The 22606-nt window shown below is 45.3% G+C and overlaps 1 protein-coding gene across 2 annotated transcripts; it reads right to left on the bottom strand.

Annotated features, from left to right (window-relative positions):
- Positions 1-5644: 5644 nt before the first annotated feature.
- Positions 5645-18063, bottom strand: c1qbp (complement component 1, q subcomponent binding protein). Of its 2 annotated transcripts, XM_078548757.1 has the most exons (7): positions 17776-18063; positions 16946-17096; positions 16155-16242; positions 10956-11021; positions 8553-8648; positions 7531-7653; positions 5645-6670 (listed from the first exon to the last, which is right to left on the bottom strand). In XM_078548757.1, the coding sequence occupies exons 1-7, from the start codon at positions 18011-18013 to the stop codon at positions 6524-6526; spliced, it is 909 nt and encodes a 302-aa protein (XP_078404883.1). In that variant the 5' UTR covers positions 18014-18063; the 3' UTR covers positions 5645-6523. The 2 variants fall into 2 exon arrangements, with proteins under 2 accessions (XP_078404883.1, XP_078404884.1); XM_078548758.1 differs by lacking the exon at positions 10956-11021 and having other exon boundaries at positions 17776-18061.
- Positions 18064-22606: the final 4543 nt, after the last annotated feature.

Below are 22606 nucleotides of genomic sequence, written 5' to 3'. Positions count from 1 at the left end.
CAGGCTAACGGTTCTGTACTGCGGTGAGGGAGTGCTGCACTGTTGAGGTGCTGTCTTTTGGATGTGACATTAAACCGAGGCCCTGGATATATAAGATCCACTGGCACAACTTGAAGAGCAGAGGAGTTCTCCCTGGTGTGTACAATTTGGCTGCCACAGCTCTTTCGGAGCTGGCTGAGTTTGAAAAAAAAAATTGATGAGTGACATCACAGAAAACTGTAATTTCTTTGGTTGATAAGAAACTGCTGTTATGGAGTCTTTAAATAACTGAAAGCTAGAAGCATATTTTTTAAGAAATAGCTGCTTGAATTTAATGCTTGGATTTAAGAAAGAAACACTAGAAATAAGGGGAAGTCAGGGCCATTAAAATAAACTAATGTAAGTAAAGCAAAGTAAAATAAAGTTAATGTAAGGGAAGTAAAATTAAGAACTGGCAGGGCAGCTCAGTCATGTGGAATGTGTATCATGTAATATGTGGGAAGTCATGGCTGCTACAGCCGTCCTTGAAGACCACGTGCTGCCAGCAACAGAAACTTGAGCTCCGGGTTTTGGAACTCAAGCAGTGGCTGGAATCGCTGTGGCACATCCATGAGGTTGAGAACTACGTGGATAGCATGTTCAGAGAGGCGGTCACACTGCAGCTTAGGAACCTGGAGGCAGAAGTGGAATGGGTAACCACTAGGCAGTCCAAGAGAACCAAGCAGGTAGTGCAGGAGCCCTGGGGTCCTGCTCGCTAATCGATTTTCCATTTTTGGATACTGGTGAGGCCATCGTTTACTCAGAGGAGTGCAGGCAGAGCCAGGTTCGTGGCACCACGAGTGGCTCGGCTGTACAGGAGGGGAGGAAGAGCAATCGTGATAGAGAATTCATTAGTTAGGGGAACAAGCAGGTGTTTCAATGTCTGTAGACATGACTCCAGGATGGTATGTTGCCTCCCTGATGCCAGAGTCAAGGATGTTACAAAGCAACTGCAGGACACTCGCCTGGGGGAGGGTGAACAGCTAGTGGCCGTGGTCTGCCGGTACCAATGACTTAGGTAGGAAGGGGGATGTTGTCCTGCAATCAGAATTTAGGGAGCTAGATAGAAAATTAGCAAGCGGGACCTCAAAAGTAGTAATCTCTGGATTAGCCGTGTGGTAATACAGAACTTGAGTATTGCTAAAAAAAATCTAAGCTTTTTGTCTTGCACCCATCAGGACACTCACAAGTATACCAATGTAGGTGGGGCAACAACAATTTATACTGTATGTGAAGAGAGTGTTGATTGGTTGGCAAGTGGCATTGCCATGAAGAATGCACCACTGCTGGTGACTGACAGTTAACTGCCAAGCATTGTTTGAAATTTAAACCAGGCAGCTTGACCCTGATTGGCCAAGGCATTGCCCTGAGGAATGAGTCAGTGAATGGCTGTCACTTATTTTATTTAGCTGAAACAGGTGCAATGTGTGTACATGTTCTTTCTGTCTGCAAAGAGCAAGGCCCTGTGTATTAATATATGTAGCTTCCAATACACGCAAATGTGCCACACTGCGTGCCTGACTGATTTTCTTAAATTGGTTGTCGGCGTAATTCTCAGCACAATGAGGATTATTTAGCAAATGTTGTCCAATTGCGGAATCACATCTAATGTTGGACACTGTGTTTTGAGTTTTGCAAGCAAGGGCGGGTGGGTACGGTCTGTACCTTGCCTGTTGCAAACAGCGGCTAGGACATTCTGTTTGATACGATCCACCAGTCTTTGGGACGTATGCCTACATACCCAGCATCACACTGGCACTGAAATTCATATACCACATTACTCATTTGTGTGATAAGCAGAATGTCTTTCTGGCTTGAGGGCAGCATCCTGTTAGTGGCAATTATCACCTGTGTTGCTACTGCATAGTAGCAGCGTGAACAGCTAGCTTCACCTGTTCGAGTTTTTGAGATACCTTGCCCTTTCAGGGTAATCTGTGATAGACTGGGCACTTTTCAGGGCTGAAAGTGATGGCCTTAGGCCTGGGGCCATTCATGAGTTTGCGTGATATACAGCGAGCAATGATCTGACCAGGGTAGCCATTATCCCACAGGATGCCTTTGATGCCCCTATTTCAGCATCAAGCTTGCATGGTGAGCAAATGGTTTGGGCCCTATTTACAAGGTCGTCGATAAAACCAATCTTATAGCGTATGGAGCCATAAGAATCCCAATGTGTATATTGACCAGTGAAGACAGCCTTGCGGTAGACCGTGGTAGAGAATCCCTTCGCAGATTTCTCGACTAGTACATCAAGGAAAGGGAGTTAATTTGCCTGCTCCATTTCATAGGTGAATTTGAGCACAGGATAGAGCCCATTAAGACATGTAAGGAAATTGCTACATGCAGCTGTGAATTTAAATATAGTGAATGTATCATCCACATATCGGAAATATGTGAAGGGTCAGAGGTTAGGTGTCATTCCATTGAAGACACGGAACCCAACAAAGATGTTTGTGAGAGCTGGGCCTAGAGGGGATCCCATGGCAACACCATCTTTTTGGGCATATGTGGTGCCATTAAAACTGAACTCAACCGCACAAGTTGCCAAGTTCATAAGTTCACTGAATACTAGATTCACGTGATGGTGGCGGGTCTAGATTGCCACGATATAGTGCTGCAGCACAAATATCTATGGCTTCCTTGAGTGGAACATTGGTGAATAGGCTAGCAATGCGAAATGAGCGCATGAAGACAGCATTGCTATCGATATGCAAGTCCTGGATGGCCTTCGCAAATGTCAAGGAGTCCTTCACCGTGTATGTGGAAAACTTGGCCAAAATTGGTTGTAATAATTCGCCCAACAATTTGGCAAATTCATGTTCTGCAGAACCGGTCATAGATAAGTTGGGGTATAGAGGGACATCACCTTTGTGTATCTAGGGCAGCCCATACATATGCAGACATTCGCTAAGTTTAAATCTGCAGCTGCATGTAACAATTTCCTCACATGTCTGAATGGGCTCCATCCTGCGCTCAAATTCACCTATGAAAAGGAGCAGTCAAATGAACTCCCTTTCCTTGACGTTGAGAAATCTGCCAGGCAATACTCCACCATGGATTCTTACAGTTCCACACGCTATAAGATTGGTCTTATTGGCAACCTTGTAAATAGGATCCAAGCCAGTTGCTCACCATGCAAGCTTGATGCTGAAGTAGGGGCATCAAGTGCAACCTGCAGGATAATTGCTATCCTGGTCATATCATCTTGTGCTGTTTATCACACAAACTCATGAACGGGCTTAAGACCCTCAACTTTCGGCCCTGAAAAGTGCCCCGTCTACCTCAGATTACCCTGGAAGGGCGAGGTATCTCAAAAACTTGAGCAACAGGTGAAGCTAGCTGTTTCAGGCTGCTACTGTTAGCAACACGAGTGGTATTCGCCACTAACAGGATGCTACCGTCAATCCAAAAAGACATTCTGCCTGTCACACAAATGAGTCAGTGATATATGAATTTCAGTACCAGTGTGATACTAGATATGTAGGCTGTATGTCCCAAAGACTGGCGGATCGTATTGAACAGAATGTCCCAGTCACTGTTTGCAATGAGCAGGGTACAGATTCTAGATGAAGGAACTGAGGGCATTCTGGCTAAGTTTGCAGATGATACAAAGACAGGTGGAGGGACAGGTAGTATTGAGGAGGTGGGGAGGATGCAGAAGGATTTAGACAGGTTAGGAGAATGGGCAAAGTAGCAGATGGAATACAACGTGGGGAAGTATGAGGTCATGCACTTTGGTAGGAAGAATAGAGGCATAGACTATTTTCTAAATGGGGAGAGAATTCAGAAATCTGGAGTGCAAAGGGACTTGGGAGTCCTAGTCCATGATTCTCTTAAGGTTAACTTGCAGGTTGAGTCAGTAGTTAGGAAGGCAAATGCAATGTTGGCATTTATTTCGAGAGGACTAGAATACAAAAGCAGGGATGTGCTGCTGAGGCTTTATAAGGCTCTGGTCAGACCACATTTAGAATCTCAGGAAGGATGTGCTGGCCCTGGAGAGGGTCCAGAGGAGATTCACGAGAATGATCCCAGGAATGAAAGGCTTAACATATGAGGAACATTTGAGGACTCTGGGTCTATACTCGATGGAGTTTAGAAGGATGAGGGGGGATCTAATTGAAACTTACAGAATAATGAAAGGCCTGGATAGAGTGGACGTGGGGAAGATGTTTCTATTAGTAGGAGAGACTAGGCCCGAGGGCACAGCCTCAGAGTAAAGGGAAGATCTTTTAGAACAGAGATGAGGAGAAACTTCTTTAGCCAGAGAGTGGTGAATCTATGGAATTCATTGCCACAGCAGAAGGCTGTGGAGGCCAGGTCATTGAGTGTATTTAAGACCGAGATTGATAGGTTCTTGATTGGTAAGGGGTCAAAGGTTACGGGGAGAATGGGGTTGAGAAACTTATCAGCCACGATTGAATGGTGGAGCAGACTCAATGGGCCGAATGGCCTAATTTCTGCTCCTATGTCTTACGGTACCTAACCTGCCTATGCTTGCAAACCTCAAGTGTCCAACATTAGATGTGATTTCACAATTGGACAACTTCAAATTGATTTTATATTTCCTAGGGTTCTGAAAAGTACTATATAAATGAAAATCCTTATTTTGTGGTGGGTTAAGCATAATCTGTGTAGAAAGGCATGTCAACTGCCCCTAATTACCTCATATCTCCTACTGCTCAGTAAATTTCTCCACTATTAGATTCCATGAAGAATAATGGGTGTGCACTTTTGGGCTAAATCCCTTTTGAAGGAGTCATATTCCCTGCTTTCCAGTCCCTTGGCACAATTCCTAGCCAAGGATTTGTGGAATTTTAAAGTGGGAGTCTTTGCTAGTTCTTCCCCAGCTTCTCTCAACATCAATGATTTATGCACTTTTAAGTTAATTTCTGTAAAATCTGAGTGGAAACCCCCCCACAACAGATTCACTGACTGCTGGTGGTTCTACAATTCCATTTCCGTGTGAAAGTTGAGCATCATAGAATGGCTACGGCACAGGTCATTCAGCCCGAGTGTGTGCCAGCTTTCTGCAATAATTTAGCTAGTTCCACTCCCCAGCTTTCTTGCTGCAGCCCTGCAAACTTTTTCACTTGGTAACCATCCACTACAAGCTTGCCTCCATCATCTGTAATGACCTTATCTTTAACAGAACTATCTTCTTGCTACTGATGTACTTATAGGAAGTCACATTACTGCCCATTCACATTTTGTTAATTTTCTATCACTGGTGCTCTACTGTCCCTTTATATCTATTCATTTACGTACATTTAAATACATTAAGATATCTGCTTCTGGATGTTACACTATGACCTGTTTTTTTGCTTTCCAATAGAATCTTACAGCAGGAGGCAGTCACCATTCAGCCCATCATGTCTGGGCCAGCTCCTTGAAAGAGCTGCCCATTTTATCCCACTCTTTGCTCTTACATCCCATAGCCTTTTAAATTATTCCTTTTCAAGTCAATGTCAATTCCCTTTTGTAAGTTTGACTGAATCAGCTCTCAGCACCCCTTCAAGCAGTGCATTCCATAATGCATGAAGGGCACTGGAGGTGCTATATAAATGTAAGTCTTTCCTTTTATGGCACTTTCCACAGGGGAGCATCCAACATTTATCCTCCACCAACATCACAGAATAACCAGCTTTTATCACATTATTGCTTACTGTGCACAAACTGTTTCCAATAATAGTGACTACACTTCGAAAAAAAATATAATTGGCTGTAAAGCACTTCGGGTATCATGAAGTCATGAAAGGTACTATAGTCTGCCTGTCTTTCTTTAATCCCACACTCCTCCTTGCTCCCCATATCCTTTAACCTTTTTCAAATCATTAAATTCCATTTCAGGAATTTATGGATGCAATAGAAAAGGCCACATTGGAATCAGTTGTTGAGTAAAGTTGCAGAACAAATGTCCCAACTCACCAAGTTATAAATGAGCAATTACAACAATCAGGTACTTTTACACAGCAGCCATTTCCAGGAATCTAGAAACTGCAAGACCAGAAAGCTTCCTCTGCTGCTGTTTTGTTTTGCAAAATAAGACAGTATTGTCACTCACTATGAATACTGAGCTGACAAAGCGTGTTGCAATAGAAGCCAATACATTTACCCTCCCTCTCCACTCAACACCAACCCAAGAAATCAGGGGAAGCCACTTCTGACATGTTTAATCAAGACTTCATTTTTCTAGGGAACATTTGAGGTTCGTGACATTATGAAGTGAAAATAATCTGGCCACTGTTCACACACTTAACACTTCCATAATTAGTGTACAATTCAGAGACTTCATTTTGGATATTTCAGCATCCCAAACTACTCTATACATATGGTTGAATGCTCATTACAGAGGGCAGTTCAGTACCAGAGAATATCTTTTTGTACAAAATCTATTGTAAAATAATTTAAAGTCCGGGCTCATTCTGCCACTGGACACAAACATTACCATCACAAAGCAATCTTTGCCAGAAGGCCAGGAGACAATGATAATTATATACAATAATTATTAGCACTTGATAAAACTGTTCAAATTTTCAAGGAACTTGATGTACTCCTGGTGTTCTAAGGCTGTGCTCAGCTCAACGAGTTCATCAGCAAAAGTGTTATCAATCCCACGGTCAGCCAGAAAGTCCATCAGATGGTCATAGAGGGCCTGTGGGAGACAAGAGGGGAGTTAGGGTCTGCATGTGTTTTCAATAAGGCACCACCCCTGCCCAACCACCTGACACCCTCTCGCTCCCCACCTCCGCGCAAGCCATCCTTGCACAATTACCTCTCCTGTCAAACTGGGTTCTTTAAACTTACCCAGTTCACGGCAGCTGGTGCCGTAAAAAGGGGGCATTGGCTTCCTTTCTCCTGATGCTGCTGCTCCGTGCAGAAAAGACTCCTGTAGCTGCTGCACTGCACGTCTCTCACCTGGGAACAGAAGTCCTGGCGAGAAACGTGCAGCCCCTGACTTGGGTATGTAAAAAGGAGCAGACGGTGTTTGCCACTCCACGCAAGATTCAGCACTATATACCAGCCTGCAAGAACAAGGCGCTAAATATAAAATGGTAAAAACCATTTAATATTAAACTAATGCCTGCTCCCTCTGACCCCCTGTGTGAACTTCAATTTGAAAACCTCGACAGCATGATTGATGTGTAATGCCCATCTGGTCACATGCACAGGGTTATCAAGTGAAGGTAGGATCAGGTTCTGTGATGGCCTCTGCAATTAAATAACATTCCAACACTCACTGTAAAGGTTTATACACAGGTAGCCAGTTAGATAACACCAAAAAGTGAGCAGCTCCTGAGGAAAACATACCCCAATGAGGAATCTCAACTGCAGAATAGGGGCAAAGACAGGTAGCAAAACTAGCAAAGAAATATTTCAAAATTCAAAGTGGAGCCGAAAACACAAAACCAGGTACTGGAGAGAAAGTTTCTTGGTGTTGGAAACTTGCTCCAGAATTCCAGCCACATTCATAACATGCTATGATATTCAATAAGTTGCTTTTCCCTGACTCACCCAGTCGAGGGCGTCTGTGTTAAGGGTATAACTGGTGTCTTTCCAATCGTCTTCGGCAGTGGGCTGAAAGCTGACCTCTCTGATGGCAAAGATGTCACTGTCGTCCTCATCGCCACGTCCAACCTGTATCCGATTCAGTCATTTTGGATGTGAAAATGGACAATGCATTAATAATTAGCGCTTCAAACATAGTATCTCAAGCAGTTGTGTTCAGGGTTTATATTCAAGTTACTGGTTTTAAATAGATTCCTGTGGTAAAAGTTGGCAGCAGCATCATGGGAATATCAACTTCAGATTCCCCAATGAGACACATCCTGACTTGCACAGGGATCACCAATCCATTTATTGTTGGGTCAAGATCCCAACCTAATACCATTGTGGGAGCACCAAGGACTGGAGTAGTTCAAGGCTCAGCTACATTCTCTGAAGGCAACTAGAAATGGTCAATAAATGTGGCCTCAACTCCACTGAATTCTTTAAACAGATCCCCACCTCACAATCTTAGCCACTGCTTCAACCTCAGCATTTCATAGAATTGGCATCCAGTCTTTGTTTCCAAAAAGGCCATCTCCCCAATCTCATCCTCATCTCCTACTCTACACTGCACCAATCTAATTATCCACCCACTGAAATAAAAAGATCCCATGTTCCTTCAAACCTCATCCGCCCATCCTTTGCCTTCACTACTCTGCTCAGCAGGAAAATGTTGACCTGTTTAAATGCTTCTCCACCTGTCTTCAATTTTCCTGTTCCCAGGAAAACTATCATTCTATGCCCCCATTTTAGCCCTCCACAAATCCTCCCAGTCAGTACAAACTCAAATGCCGTAATCTCACATCGTTAAATCTAATTTGAACCCGAGAAGCGTTACCCTTTATCGCATGTAAAACTACAGCATGATCATTCTAGAGGGCAAGAACACCCAGGTGTTTTTTTTTTGTTGAAAAACATGTTTCCTTAAACCTCCCCATCTCTATACTTCCATCCCAAACTTAAAGAAAACCTCCTGTAGGAATACCCACCTCATCCTCGGGATAATGGCAGTCAAACACCAGGTTCTGGTTATTTGATAGCTTGGTCACTTCCACAACAAAGTTTGGGGTTGAGATGATTTCAGGCTGCAAAGAGATTCAATTTTTTGTTAGATACAAGGCATGACATTTTAGGCATTACTTTTTGTTCTATTGCAATCCTGGTATTGTGTACATCTAAACAAGTTACCATCAACCTCCTGCCAGACTCACCTACTTTCCTGAACGGGGAGGGGAGACTTGGACAAGAAACAAAAAAAAATCATTGGATTCTCACTCTTTGCTCTATTCCCACCTGCCTCCTGCTACCTCAGTTCCACTCTAGCTGTATTCTTTCTTCCAATGACCTCTCTAGCCAACCCATTCTTTTGCTGATAATTCCACTTTACAGTCATCAACTTTCTCCGGGGTTTACAAGATTGAGCCTCCATGCGGTTCAATGCTTCAATCACTGCATCATGCTCTTTGCAATGAGCACTGAACATGCAGATACAATTTCTTCATGTCTCAAGTGAAACCAGGACTAGCCCTCACCTTTCATGGATCAATCAATTGTCTTTTATTTATGGCATTCTTGGCCTACTTCTTGGGACTTTAAATGGAAGCTTCACAGCTTCTCTATTGCTGATGCTTCCTTTCCACCAACTCAAATCTCAACAAGCTCAGCGACAGCTCAATTACAACTATAAAAGGCCCAAATATGTCCAAGCCTTGAATACAGCATCCATATCCGAAGATGGCCTTCCAGCACATCTCACATTCCTGCACAGAACATAAGAAAAAGCTCCCATCATATTCAGCCATTGCATCTCTAGCTCGCAACTTCTCTCCATCAGAACCAGCAGGGCCATTCTCGACATTGTTAACGGCACAAAAAATGCTCCTGAGTTTTCTCCTTTGGTTCCTCAAAGCTCCAAATTTATCCCCTTCCTCTTCATAATTCAGCTGTGTTGAACTCATGATTTGTTGTGCAATCTCCTTTCTCCAAATCTTCCCTTAGCTCCTCCTCCAACCTTCAGGCTTTTAAAACACAAGCATTGACTAATTTAGAGCACATGGGATTGGGGGTAATATACTGGCCTGGATTGAGGATTGGTTAACAGACAGAAGACAGAGTAGGAATAAATGGGTCATTCTCAGGTTGGCATTGGTGTGACTCAGTTGGCTGCGACTGTATTGCAAGGATCAGTACTTGGGCCCCAACTATTCACAATCTATATCAAATGACTTGGATGTGGGGAGCGTGTGTAATATTTCCAAGTTTGCGGGTGACAGAAAACTTGTTGGGAATGTAATTTCTGAGGAGGATGCCAGGAGGCTTCAAGGAGATTTAGACAGGCTAAATGAGTGGGCACGAACATGGCAGATGGAATATAATGTGGAAAAATGTGAAGTTATCCATTTTGGTAGGAAAAACAGAAATACAGAGTATTTCTTAAATGGGCAGAGATTGGGGAGTGCTGATGTCCAAAGGGACCTGAAGACTAGCATGCAGGTGCAACAAGCAATTATGAAGACAAATGGTACGTTAGCCTGTATTGCAAAGGGATTGGAGTACAGGAATAAGGAAGCCTTGCTGCAGTCGCATAGCGCCTTGGTGAGACCATGCCTGGAATAGTGTGCGCTGTTTTGGCTCCTTACCTAAGGGAGGAAATACTGGCCATAGAGGGGGTGCAGCCAAGGTTCACCAGACTAATCCCTGGGATGGCAGGATTGTCCTGCGAGGAGAGATTGATACGATAGTGCCTGTATTCTCTAGAGTTTCAAAGAATGAGAGGTGACCTCACTGTAGTGCACAAAACTCGTATAGGGTTTGACAGGACAGATGCAGAAAGGATGTTTCCCTTGGCTGTGGGGTCTAGAACCAGGAAACAGTCTCAGAATAAGAGGTAGGCCTCTTAGGACTGGGATGAGGAAGAATTTCTTCAGAGGGTGGTGAGTCTTTGGCATTCTCTACTCCAGGGGACCATGGAAACTCAAATCACTGAGTATGTTCAAAGTAGAGGTCGACAGATTTCTAGATACTGATGACATCAAGGGATACAGGGATAGCGCGGGAAGCTGGCGTTGAGGTAGAAGATCAACCATAATGCAGCTGAATGGCAGAACAGGCTCGAGGGGCTGAATGGCCTATAGTTGCTCCAATGTTTAATTACTACTTTCCAAATTACCTTGTATTCATATGCAATAGCGCATCTCAAACATCCAGCAACTGCACAAAATTAGGAATGGATTCCCCTGCACTGGACATATTCTTCGAGGAGAAACTCAGCTAAACTTCACAATCCACTGTTACAGATTAATCTCATTTTACAAATGGAGACCTGTTGGCATGTGGTCAATCTGGAAAAAGCTTGTGCCTGGTAATTGCAATAACTCATGATTTTCCCCTACCTGCTCCTTCTGTCCCTGCAGCGTCTGGGCACTGTCAGCAGACTTCTTCCATTTGCCAGCATGGCTCTTCAGATCAGGGTGGGGGAGGTAGAGAGGGAAAGAGAAAGGGGATTGTAGAGAGAGAGAGAGAGAGAGAGGAAAAGGCATAGGGGTAGGGTAAGAAGGGAAAAAAGGATAAAGATGGAGGTCATAAAGAGGAAGAGTTAGGAAGATGGAAGGAAGGTACTCAAAGAACAAAGCAGAAAGAATGGGAGAAAAACCATGTGAATAAAAATATCAAAACTGAATAGGAAGAGGAAAGAAAAAGTGAATTTGAGGACAGAGAATTGTGAGCATCGCTCCCTTGAATTCCCTCCCGCCGCCCTACTGTGTAGCCCCTTTAAATTCTCCTGCACAGCCATGTATGTATGCTAATTTAAAGGGACTGACTCACACAAAGACTTGGGATGCTGCTGCACAGCTTAAGAGGGAACATTGTTTGCGAGGTGATCAGGTTTAAATGTGCAGCATACTTATGTGAAGTCTCCTGGCATAGGAAGAGAACCTCCTACTGATTACCACCTACTGCCCTCCCTCAATTCAATACACTTTACTGCCCTTACAGACTCAATTGCTTATGCATAACCAACAAGAAAGGAAGAATTACATAGCAACGTAACAACCCATGTCACTACAGTGCAGCACCAACATCACAGCCAACAGGAATAAAAAAGATAATGACAGAAAGAAAGTCTTAGAACTTCATGTTCCCTCCCCAGCACAGGTACACCCAAAAACTACATCTAAATTGGTGATATGAGTGTCCTCCAGACAATCTTCTGTACCAGGCATCGAATGGAGATGAGGCAAATGCTGAGTTTTACGAAGCTTTCTGATCACAGTCAGTCAGCAGACACTTGGCAACTCTTTAATATACTGCTGTTTCTCCGCCACCAAAATGTTCCAGGGCAAGGAGACCACCCGCTTTTACTGGCCCGACCCACTCTTGTACAGAAGAATTTTGGCCCAAAAACCCACTGCTGAGCGACAATGGCTCCATCCCATCGAGTCTTATCTAGGCCGTGTGTTCACAGTTCCCATGCTAGCTAAAGAACCAATCTGGGAAAAGGGATATTAGGGAGATGAGAGATTCATTTAGCACCTGAGTTGTTGTTGATACAGCCAAACCAAACTGGCCCACTCCAACACGAGTGACCATTGGAACAGGGCTTCTGTCTGCACGCAACCTTCTTTCAAACTGCCGCCATCTTCTAGGAGAGCAGCTCAGTTGCTGGTTGTAATGAATCAGCGTCCTTCCCTGTTGAATACCAGTTGCAGGAAGCACTGAGTGTGGCAAGAATGCACTCTGGATGGGGGATTTCAATGTCCAGCATCAAGAGTGGCTCGATAGCACCACTACTGACTGAGCCCAAAGGACATGTTTGTCAGACTTGGCCGAGGGCAGTTGGCTGTTAGACCTTGTCCCACCAAACTACCTGCCGCAAATGCATCTATCCATGAGATTATAAGGAGGACTGAGCACTGCACAATCCTTGTGGAGACAAAAGCCTATCTTCACATTGAAGATACCCTCCGCCATATTGTGTGGCACTACCATCATGCTAAATGGGATAGATTCAGAATATATCTAGCAACTCAAAACTGGGCAGCCATGAAGTTCTGTGGGCCATCAGCAGCAGCCTTCTTGAACCGCTGCAGTCCATGTGCTATAGGTACACCCACAGTGCTGTTAGGGAGGGAGTTCCAGGATTTTCACCCAATGACAGTGAAGGAATGGTGATATATTTCCAAGCCAGGATGGTGTGTGGCGTGGAGGGGCACTTGCAGGTGCTGGTGTCCCCATGTGTCTACTTTCCTTGCCCTTCTAGGTGGCAGAGGTTGCGGGTTTGGAAGGTGTGGTCAAAGGGGCCTTAGCGAGTTGCTGTAGTGCATCTTGTAGATGGTACACACTGCTGCCACATGTGTCAGTAGCGGAGGGAGTGAATGTTTAAATTGGTGGATGAGGTGCCAATCAAGCAGGCTACTTTGTCCTGGACGGTGTCGAGCTTCTTGTGTTATGGGAGCTGCACTCATCCAGGCAAGTGGAGAGTATTCCATCACACTCCTGACTTGTGCCTTGTAGGTGTTGGACAGGCTTTGGGGAGTCAGGATGCAAGTTACTCTTTGCAGAATTCCCAGCTTCTGACCTGCCCCTGTAGCCACAGTATTTATCTGGCTAGTCCAGTTCAGTTTCTGGTCAATGGTAACCCCCCTCCCCAGGATGTTGATAGCGGGGGATTCAGCAATGGTAATAGCATTAAAGTCAAGGGAAAATTGTTAGATTCTCTCTGTTGGAGATGAATGTTACTTGCCACTTATCAGCCAATATTGTCCAGTTCTTGTTGCATACGGGCATGGACTGCTTCAGTATCTGAGGAATTGTGAATGGTGCTGAACTTTGTGCAATCATCCATGAACATTCCCCGTCAACATCCTGGGGGTTACCATTGACCAAAAACTCAACTGGATTAGCCATCTAAATACTGTGGCTAGAAGAGCAGGTCAGAGGCTAGGAATTCTGCAGCAAGTAACTCACCTCCTGACTCCCCAAAGCCTGTCCATCATCTTAAAAGGATGGAATACTTGCCACTTGCCTGGATAAGTGCAGCTCCAACAACACTCAAGAAGCTCAACACCATCCAGGACAAAGCAGCCCACTTGATTGGCAACTCATCCACCACCTTAAACATTCACTCCCTTCACCACCAATACACAGTGTACCATTCTACAAGGTGCACTTCAGGAACTCACCAAAGCTCCTTCGACAGCGCCTTCGAAACCTGCAACTTCTACCACCTAGAAGGACAAGGCCAGCAGACACATGGGAACACTGCCACCTGGAAGTTCCCCTCCAAGCCACACAACATCCTGACTTGGAACAATATCGCCGTTCCTTCACTGTCGCTAGGTCAAAATCCTGGAACTCCCTCCTTAACAGAACTGTGTACACGCCTACTACCACATGAACTGCAGCGGTTTAAGGCTGCAGTTCACCACCACCTTCTCAAGGGCAATATAAATGCTGGCCTCGCCAGTGTCACCCACATCCCATGAAAGAATAAAAATAAATCTATTTCATTTAGCACGGCGGTAGTGCCACACAACATGATGGAGGGTATCCTCAACGTGAAGACAGGACTTTGTCTGCACAAGAACTATGCTGTGGTCACTCCTACCGATTCTGTCATGGACAGATGCGTCTGTGGCAGGCAGGTTGGTGAGGATGAGGTCAAGTATGTTTTTCCTTCTTGTTGGTTCCTTCACCACCTGCTGCTGACCCAGTCTAGCAGCTATGTCCTTTAGGACTCGGCCAGCTCGGTCTGTGGTGGTGCTACCAAAGTACTCTCGGTGATGGACATTGAAGCCACCACACCCAGAGAAGATTCTGTGCCCTTACCACCCTCAGAGCTTCCTCCAAGTGATATTCAATATGGAGGAGTACTGATTCATCAGCTGAGGGGGTGGGAAAGTGGGTCGTGATAGGTGGTGATCAGCAGGTTTCCTTGCCCATGTTTGACCTGATGCCATGAGACTTCATGGGGGCCGAAGTCATTGTCAACAACTCCCAGGGCAACTCCCTCCCAAACGTATACCACTGTGCCACCACCTCTGTGGTGGGTCTGTCCTGCTGGTGAGACAGGGCATACCCAGGGATGATGATGGTGATGTTTGGAACATGGTGTGTAAGGTATGATTCCTGAGGATGACTATGTCCAGCTGTTGCTTAACTAGTCTAAAAGACAGCTCTCCCAATTTTGGCACAAGCCCCGAGCTGTTAGTAAGGAAGACTCAGAGGGCTAGGTTTGGCATTGTCATTTCTGGTACTTAGGTCAATGCCAAGTAGTCTGTCTGATTTAATTCCTTTTAGACTTCGTAGCAATTTGATACAATTGAATGTCTTGCTAGGCCATTTCAGAGGGCAGTTAAGAGTCAACCGCATTGCTGTGAGTCTGGAGTCACATGTAGGTCCCTAAAAGACATTAGTGATTTATTTATCATAATCGACAATGAGTTCATGGTCAACATTACCGAGACTAGCTTTTAATTCAAGATTTATTAATTGAATTTAAATTCATCCAGCTGCCATTGTGACATTAGAACCTGTGTGGCCCCAGGCCATTAACCAGGGCCTCTGAATTACTAGTCCCATGACATTACCACTATGCCACTGTCCCCCTCTATAGTTCACCTTGACCTATTCTTGGGGCAAGTCTATCACTTGATTGAACATAATTCAGACGTTCAAGTCTGAAAATTACTATCGTACAAATTACACAGAGCCCATTATTCAAAACTCAAGCTATAGGATTCTGAATAAACAGACCACTTAGAAAGAACAAGTGGGGAAACATAACTGCAGACAGACAGCATAGAGGAGAGATGACTGTTAGCTCTCAATCCAGTTCCTGGTCAAGCCGCAAAATCAGCTTGATCAATCCATAGGATTTATCAACTTTTTTTCTGCCGAGTCTCCAGAGAGCACATTCATGTGGAGGGTAAACAGACTAGCTGGGCTGAGTGGCCAGTTTCTTTGCTGCAACTTTTATAGGTTTCTAAATATGGATCCTTTTTCTCCTCTGTAAACACATACCAGACTATTTAGCTCAGCAGCCAAGAACAGTGATGAAGAAATCAAGGACTCAAAGACCATAATTACACCATGTCACAGGAACAATAGTGTACACACTACAGCCCTCTGTACTTCTCTTGTTGTTCCTCATCTAAATACTGCCCCAGCGACAATGTTAGCTCAACCAAGGGGAAGGCAAGATAGAGGCTATGGCAAGTTACTTTCCACGCGTAACTCGATAATACCCAGGTCTACTTCTCCCTTTCCACAACTAATACTGACTAACAAGATCAACTCCTTTCTATTCACCACCCCTCAGTTCACACCTGGCCATTTACCAAGAACAACCACTTTCACCTTTATAATATCTGCCTCTGTCTTGTCGAAAAAGTGATTGTAAAAACGATGTTTTAAACATCCGTCTGCATTCTGTCCAGACAAACCTCCAGCACAGCTCCTATTAATACAAAGTCCCACTCAAAGCAGCCCACTCTCACCAAGAATGAATAACACAACAGTTAAGCGAGAGCATCTATCTCCCAACTTCACCAAGGTGGCTGAGTGTGCTGTGGAAGGCCAGTCCATCTCACCTCATTCTCTGCACCCTTCTGTCCTTCCTGTGGCTCCTCCTCCATTGTTGGTGGAATACTGTTGTTGATATTAAAGGAGACTGCAACCCTACAAACAGGAAGATGTGAATGGTCACCGCCACGAATAAACAGCAAGCTGTGGCTCTGAACTACAGAAAGCAGGAAAGTGGCAGTGAGAACACGTTGATCACAGACTATTCACAGCGACAAGTTAATTTAAAAACTAGGTTTGGTAGAGAACTTGTCAACAATATTTAAGAACAAGATAAGGTTGTGATATAAAGCAGCATGGAATACAATCAATGCTGGCACTGCAGAGGTGGAGTGGAAATGACCAGAATTTATTTGTGATGGTTAGCATTGTAATCTCAGTTTGATACTGGAAGCCTTAGAGAATAAATATAGTACAATATATTTTCTAAAAATGTATTATTTTTAAATATAGAATATATATTTGTTCTACATTCAATTCTTTTAGGACTGAGGATTAGGTAGTTGGCTTAGCGGTGAGAACTCTTACTTGAGTGAGTAGGTTGTGGGTTCATTTCCCACTCCAGGGGCTTGTATACATAATCCTGGCTGTCACTTCAGTGCAGTACTGCACTGTAGGAGGTGCCATCTTTGGGGGGAGCCATTATATCATGACCTCACCTACAAGCTCAGGTGAAATGTAAAGGATCCCACGGCACTATCTGAAGAGCAGAGAAGTTCTTTGCAAAATTTCTCTCAATTAACTTCATTAAAAAGATATCTTTTTTTTTTAACCTCATTGCAGCCTGAATGATACTTACTTTTCACCGTCAACTTTTCGTACAAGTTTTGCTTCCGTCCCATTCAGCCCAATCTCCCAGCCTCCCGACATCTTCGGCAGGGTCGAACTCTTCTGGATTTTCTTCTCCTCCTTGATTTCATCAGTGAGGAATTCTGCGAATGCTTTGTCACCTGCAGAGTGAATGTAGAACCAGCTGTATTAAATGAAAACACTTCACTATGTTCCAAATGTATAAAGACAGCACCTCATGGCTCCTGTTAGCTTAAATATTAAACACAGAACAGAGCTCAGTCCTAGACAAGGCCCCAAAATTAGATCCACAGCCTTGGGGAAACGTGTGAACAAGGACAGGCCAGCAGTGAGGACACTACAATCAACCTCATCACCGTGGACTAGAAGGGAAGGGAGAGGTAGGGGGGGGGGAAGAGAGGGCAGGGGGAGGGAGGGGGGGGGAGGAGTGGGGCAGGGGTGGAGAGTGGGCCGGGGTGGAATGTGGGGAGCCGGGCGGGGGATGGGGGGAGCGGGCCGGGGGGGGGGGGGGGGGGGGAGTGGGCTGGTGGTGGTGGGGGAGTGGGCTAGGGGGGATGGGATGGTGGGGGGGGATGGGGGAGTGGGCTGAGGGGGAGGGCTAGGGGGATGGGGGAGTGGGCTAGGGGGGATGGGGGAGTGGGCTAGGGGGGATGGGGGAGTGGGCTAGGGGGGATGGGGGAGTGGGCTAGGGGGGATGGGGGAGTGGGCTGGGGGGGATGGGGAAGTAGGCTGGGGGGGATGGGATGGGGGGGTGGGGGGATGGGGTGGCGGGAGTGGGCTGGACCGTGGTCCCTCTCTTTCTCCCTCCCTCCCGCTTACCCTCGGTGTGCAGGGCCCCGCAGCCACAGGACAGGCCGTTGAGGAGGCGGCTGGAGCCGAGCGGCCCGCGGCCCGAGGCCGAGCTACAGAGCAGCCACATGGAGCGGGTGAGGCCGCGGATCCCCGGGGTCCCGCCGCTGGCACCCGCCGCCCATAAGGTGGAGGGGAACGGCGGCGGGACGGCCCGCGGGCCCAGGCGAGAGTATGAAGAGACAACCCGGGAGAGGAGTCTGAGCATGGCGGCAGAACAGCGTGGGGAGGAGGAACCGGAACCGGAAAATCCCGGGCAGCCAGTCTCCACCAATCAATGGCAACCAGGGTCACCGCCAGCTGAGGAACCATTCAGCTGCTGTGACTGCGGAACCAATCAGCTGCTGGGACTGAGGAACCAATCAATCAGTTGCTGGGACTGATGAACCAATCAATCAGTTGTTGGGACTGAGGAACCAATCAATTGCTGGGACTGAGATACCAACCAATCAGCTTCTGGGAGTGAGGAACCAATCGATTGCTTGGACTGAATTACCAATGGGCTGCTGAGACTGAGGAACCAATCAGAGGCTGGGACTGAGCCACCAATCAACCTCTCAATTTGCTCCTTCAACAGTACCTTCCAAACCCACGACCTCTATCATCTAGAAGGACAATTGCAGCAGATACATGGGAACACCGCCCCCTGGAAGCTCCCCTCCAAGTCACTCATTATCCTGACTTACATAAGAAATAGGAACAGGAGTAGGCCATTCGGCCCCTCAAGCCTGCCCTGCTATTCAATAAGATCATGGCTGATCTGCCCCAGGCCTCAACTCGTCTTTCGTGCCAGCTCCTCATATCCCTCAACTCCCTTATATTTCAAAAATCGATCTACCTCCTTATTAAATACTTTCAGTGATCTAGCCTCCACAATTCTCTGGGGTAGAGAATTCCAGACATTCACTACTTCTGAGAGAAGAAATTCCTTCGCATCTCAGTTTTAAATAGGTGTCCCCTTATTCTGTAACTATGCCCCTAGTACAAGATTCCCCCACTAGTGGAAACATCTTCTCAACATTTACCCTGTCAAGCCCCCTCAGAATCTTGTACATTTCAATAAGATCACTCCTCATTCTTCTAAACTCTAATGAATAAAGGCCTAACCTGTTTAGCCATTCTTGATAAGTCAATCCCTTCATCCCAGGAATCAGCCTAGCGAGTGTCTTTTGAACTGCCTCCAATGCCAGTATATCCTTTCTGAAATATGCGGTCCAAAACTGTACACAGTACTCCGGATGCTGCCTCACCAACACCCTGTACAGTTGTAACAAGACTTCCCTATTTTTAAACTCCAACCCCATAGCAATACAGGCCAAAATTCTATTTGCCTTCTTAATTACTTGCTGCACCTGCATGCTAACCTTTTGTGTTTCATGCACAAGAACACCCAGAACCCTCTGTGCCTCACATTTTTGGAGTCTCTCTCCATTTAAATAATAGTCTGCCTTTTGATTTTTCCTACCAAAGTGCATGACCTCACACTTTCCCACATTAAACTCCATCTGCCAGGTTTTTGCCTACTCACTCAACCTATCTATATCCCCTTGCAGATTCCTTATGTCCTCATCACAACATGCCTTCCCACCTATTTTTGTATCACCAAATTTGGATACAATAGTGCCCCCTCCTCCAAATCATTAATATAGATAGTAAATGATTCTTGTGGCATTCCACTAGTTACGTCTTTCCAACCTGAAAGAGACCCATTAATCCCGATTCTCTGTCTTCTGTGTGTTAACCAATCCTCAATCCATGCTAATACCGTGAGCTCCTACCTTGTGCATCTTTTATGTGGCACCTTATCCAATGCCTTCTGGAAATCTAAATACACTACATTTACCAGTTCCCCTTTATCAATTCTGCTTGTTATATCCTCAAAGAACTCTAGCAAATTTGTCAAACATGATTTCCCTTTCACAAAATAATGTTGACTCTGTTTGATTGCGTTAAGCTTTTCTAGATGTTTTCTTCCTTAATAATGGACACTAGCATTTTCCCAACGACAGATGTTCGTCTGACTGGCCTATAGTTTCTTGCTTTTTGTCTCCCTCCCTTCTTGAACAGGGGCGTCACATTAGCAGTTTTCCAATCCGCTGGGACCCTCCCGGAATCCAATGAGTTCTGGATTATTTCGACCAATGCCTCTACTATCTCTGCAGCCACTTCGTTTAAAAGCCTTGGATGCAAGCCATCAGGTCCTGGCGGCTTGTCTGCCTTCAATCCCATAAGTTTCTCAAATAATTTGCCCCTTGTGATCGTGACTGTTACAAGATCTTTTCTCCCATTAGCTCCTTGCTTATCTGATATCTTTGGAATGTTTACAGTGTCCTCCACCGTGACGACCAATGCAAAATATTGGTTTAAATTATCTGCTGCTGGTTCCAAACAAAATTCCCAATCCTCTGGCCTACCACTAGTTTTTGCCACTTTGTATGCCTTAGTTTTTGATTGGATACTCTCCTTGATCGCCTTTGTTAACCACGGGTGGTTTGTCCTTCTCATCAAGTCCTTCTTTTTGACCGGGATAAATTTTTGCTGAGTGTTATGAAATATCGGCTTAAACGTCTGCCACTGCTCATCCACTGCCCTTAATGTATTTTCCCAGCCCGCTTTAGACAATTTTTTCTTCACACCTCTGTCATTGCCCTAACTTAAGTTGAGGACACTGGTTTGAGACCTAAGTTGCTCGCCCTCAAACTGAATTTCAAATTCTACCATGTTGTGATCGCTACCGCCCAGAGGATCCTTAACTATGATATCTCTTATTAATCCTACTCATTACACATTACTAGATCTAAAATAGCCTGTCCCCGGGTAGGTTCTGCAATGTATTACTCTAAGAAACAATCCCTGATGCACTCTACAAATTCGTCTTCCATGTTACCCCGCCAATCTGATTTGTCCAGTCAATTTGTAGATTAAAATCACCCATGACAATTGTAAGTGCCCTTCTTACATGCCTCCATTATTTCCCGATTTATACTTTGTCCTACAGTGAGCCAACTCTCCAGGAGCCTATAGACGACTCCCACCGTGACTTTTTCCCCTTGCTATTCCTTATTTCCACCCAAACTGATTCCACATCATGATCTATTGCACCAATATCACTACGCACCACCGCACTGATACTTTCCTTTAGTAACAAAGCTACCCCACCTCCTTTTCCTTTTTGCCTATTTTTCCTGAAGTTTGAATATCCTTGAATATTGAGTTCCCAGTCTTGGTCACCCTGCAACCACGTCTCTGTAATTTCTATTTGCGCCGTCAACTCATCTATCTTGTTACAAAAAATGTTGTATGCATTCAGATAAAGAGCCTTAAGCTTTGGCTTTTTACCATTATTACTAATTCTTGGTTCTAATTTCTGCTGCGTTCTTCTGCTTACATTTTCTGCCCCTTCCTGTCACACATTGATTATCATTCACCTCTTCACTATCCTACACCTCTGCTCTCTCGTTTCTTTTTGATTTTCTAAATTTCCCTTCAATTGAACCCTCCCCCGACTAATTAGTAAAGTCCTATCTACAACCTTAGTTATACGATTCACCAGGATACTGGCCCCAGCATGGTTCAAATGAAGCCTGTCCCAACGGAACAGCTCTCTCCTTCCCCAGTACTGGTGCCAGTGCCCCATGAATAGGAACCCATTTTTCCCACACCAAGCTTTGAGCCACGCATTTACCTCTCTAACCTTATTTACCCTACGCAAATTTGCACTTGACTCAGGTAGTAATCCAGAGATTATTATCTTTGTGGCTCTGCTTTTTAATTTAGCCCCGAGCTGCTTATTGTCCCTCAGCAGAACCTCTTCCCTAGTCCTAACTATGTTGTTGGTACTTACGTGGGCCACGTCAACTGGATCCTTCCCCTCCCACTCCAAGTTCCTCTTCCCAGGAGAGATGTCCTTAACTTTGGCAGCAGGTAGGCAACACAGCCTTCGGAAGGCTCTGTCTTTGCTGCAGAGAACAGTATCTATTCCCCTAACTATGCTATCCCCTATTACTACTACATTTCTCTTTTCTCCCCCTACTTGAATGGCGCTCTGTGCCACAGTGCTGTGGTCAGTTTGCTCATCCTCCCTGCAGTCTGTGCCCTCATCCACACCGGGAGCAAGAACCTCATACCTATTGGACAAGGGCACTGGCTGAGGCTCCTCCAAAGCTAAATTCTGGATCCCCATACCCGCCTCACTCAGTCACACCATCCTGTTCCTGACCACGGACCAAATGTGATGTAATTAATCTAAGGGGTGTGACTGTCTCCTGAAACACAGTGTCTAGGTAACTCTTCTCCTCCCTGATGTGTCTCAGAGCCCGCAGCTCAGACTCCAGCTCATCAACTCTGAGCCGATGTTCCTCGAGCAGCCAACACTTGCTGCAGATGTAGTCACCATGGATCACAGCGGCGTCCACCAGCTCCCACATGCTACAGCTGCAACTCATCACCTGCCCAGCATCTCAATTGCATTTAATTAATTAATTTAGATGTTAAATATTCCAAAAGTAAATTTCTTAACTGTACTGTTCAGTTGTAATAACGACCCCTGATTTAAACCACTTGGCCATTCAAGAGAGACACAGAAGCAATACCTACAAATCGCCTACCTGTTTTCCTTTGATGTCACACTTCGGCTCTGACAGGTAGAAACAGATTGAAGGGGCTCTTTGCTACTGGTTTTTATCTCCCAACACCGCTGCCCTTCTCTCGCATGTCCGCTCTCCATGAGCTCAGCTCCCGCTTCTCCTCTCGCTGTTTTAAATTGTGAAAATCCCGGCTCTCCTCTCACTGTTTCAAACTG

The sequence above is a fragment of the Cetorhinus maximus genome, chromosome 9 (assembly GCF_964194155.1).
Source record: "Cetorhinus maximus chromosome 9, sCetMax3.hap1.1, whole genome shotgun sequence".
NCBI lineage: Eukaryota > Metazoa > Chordata > Chondrichthyes > Lamniformes > Cetorhinidae > Cetorhinus > Cetorhinus maximus.
The sequence above is the reverse complement of the archived record's forward strand: the minus strand, read 5'-3'. Positions and strand labels throughout refer to the sequence as shown.

Bases quoted from the DNA above. Each gene is read 5' to 3' on its own strand.
- c1qbp (XM_078548757.1), bottom strand. From the start codon at position 18,013: ATGCTCAGACTCCTCTCCCGGGTTGTCTCTTCATACTCTCGCCTGGGC. The intron at 16,243-16,945 runs GTAAGTATCATT...TCCTGTTTGTAG, and splicing joins CGAAAAGTTGACGGTGAAAA to GGTTGCAGTCTCCTTTAATA. The intron at 8,649-10,955 runs GTAGGGGAAAAT...ATCTCTTTGCAG, and splicing joins TGCAGGGACAGAAGGAGCAG to CCTGAAATCATCTCAACCCC.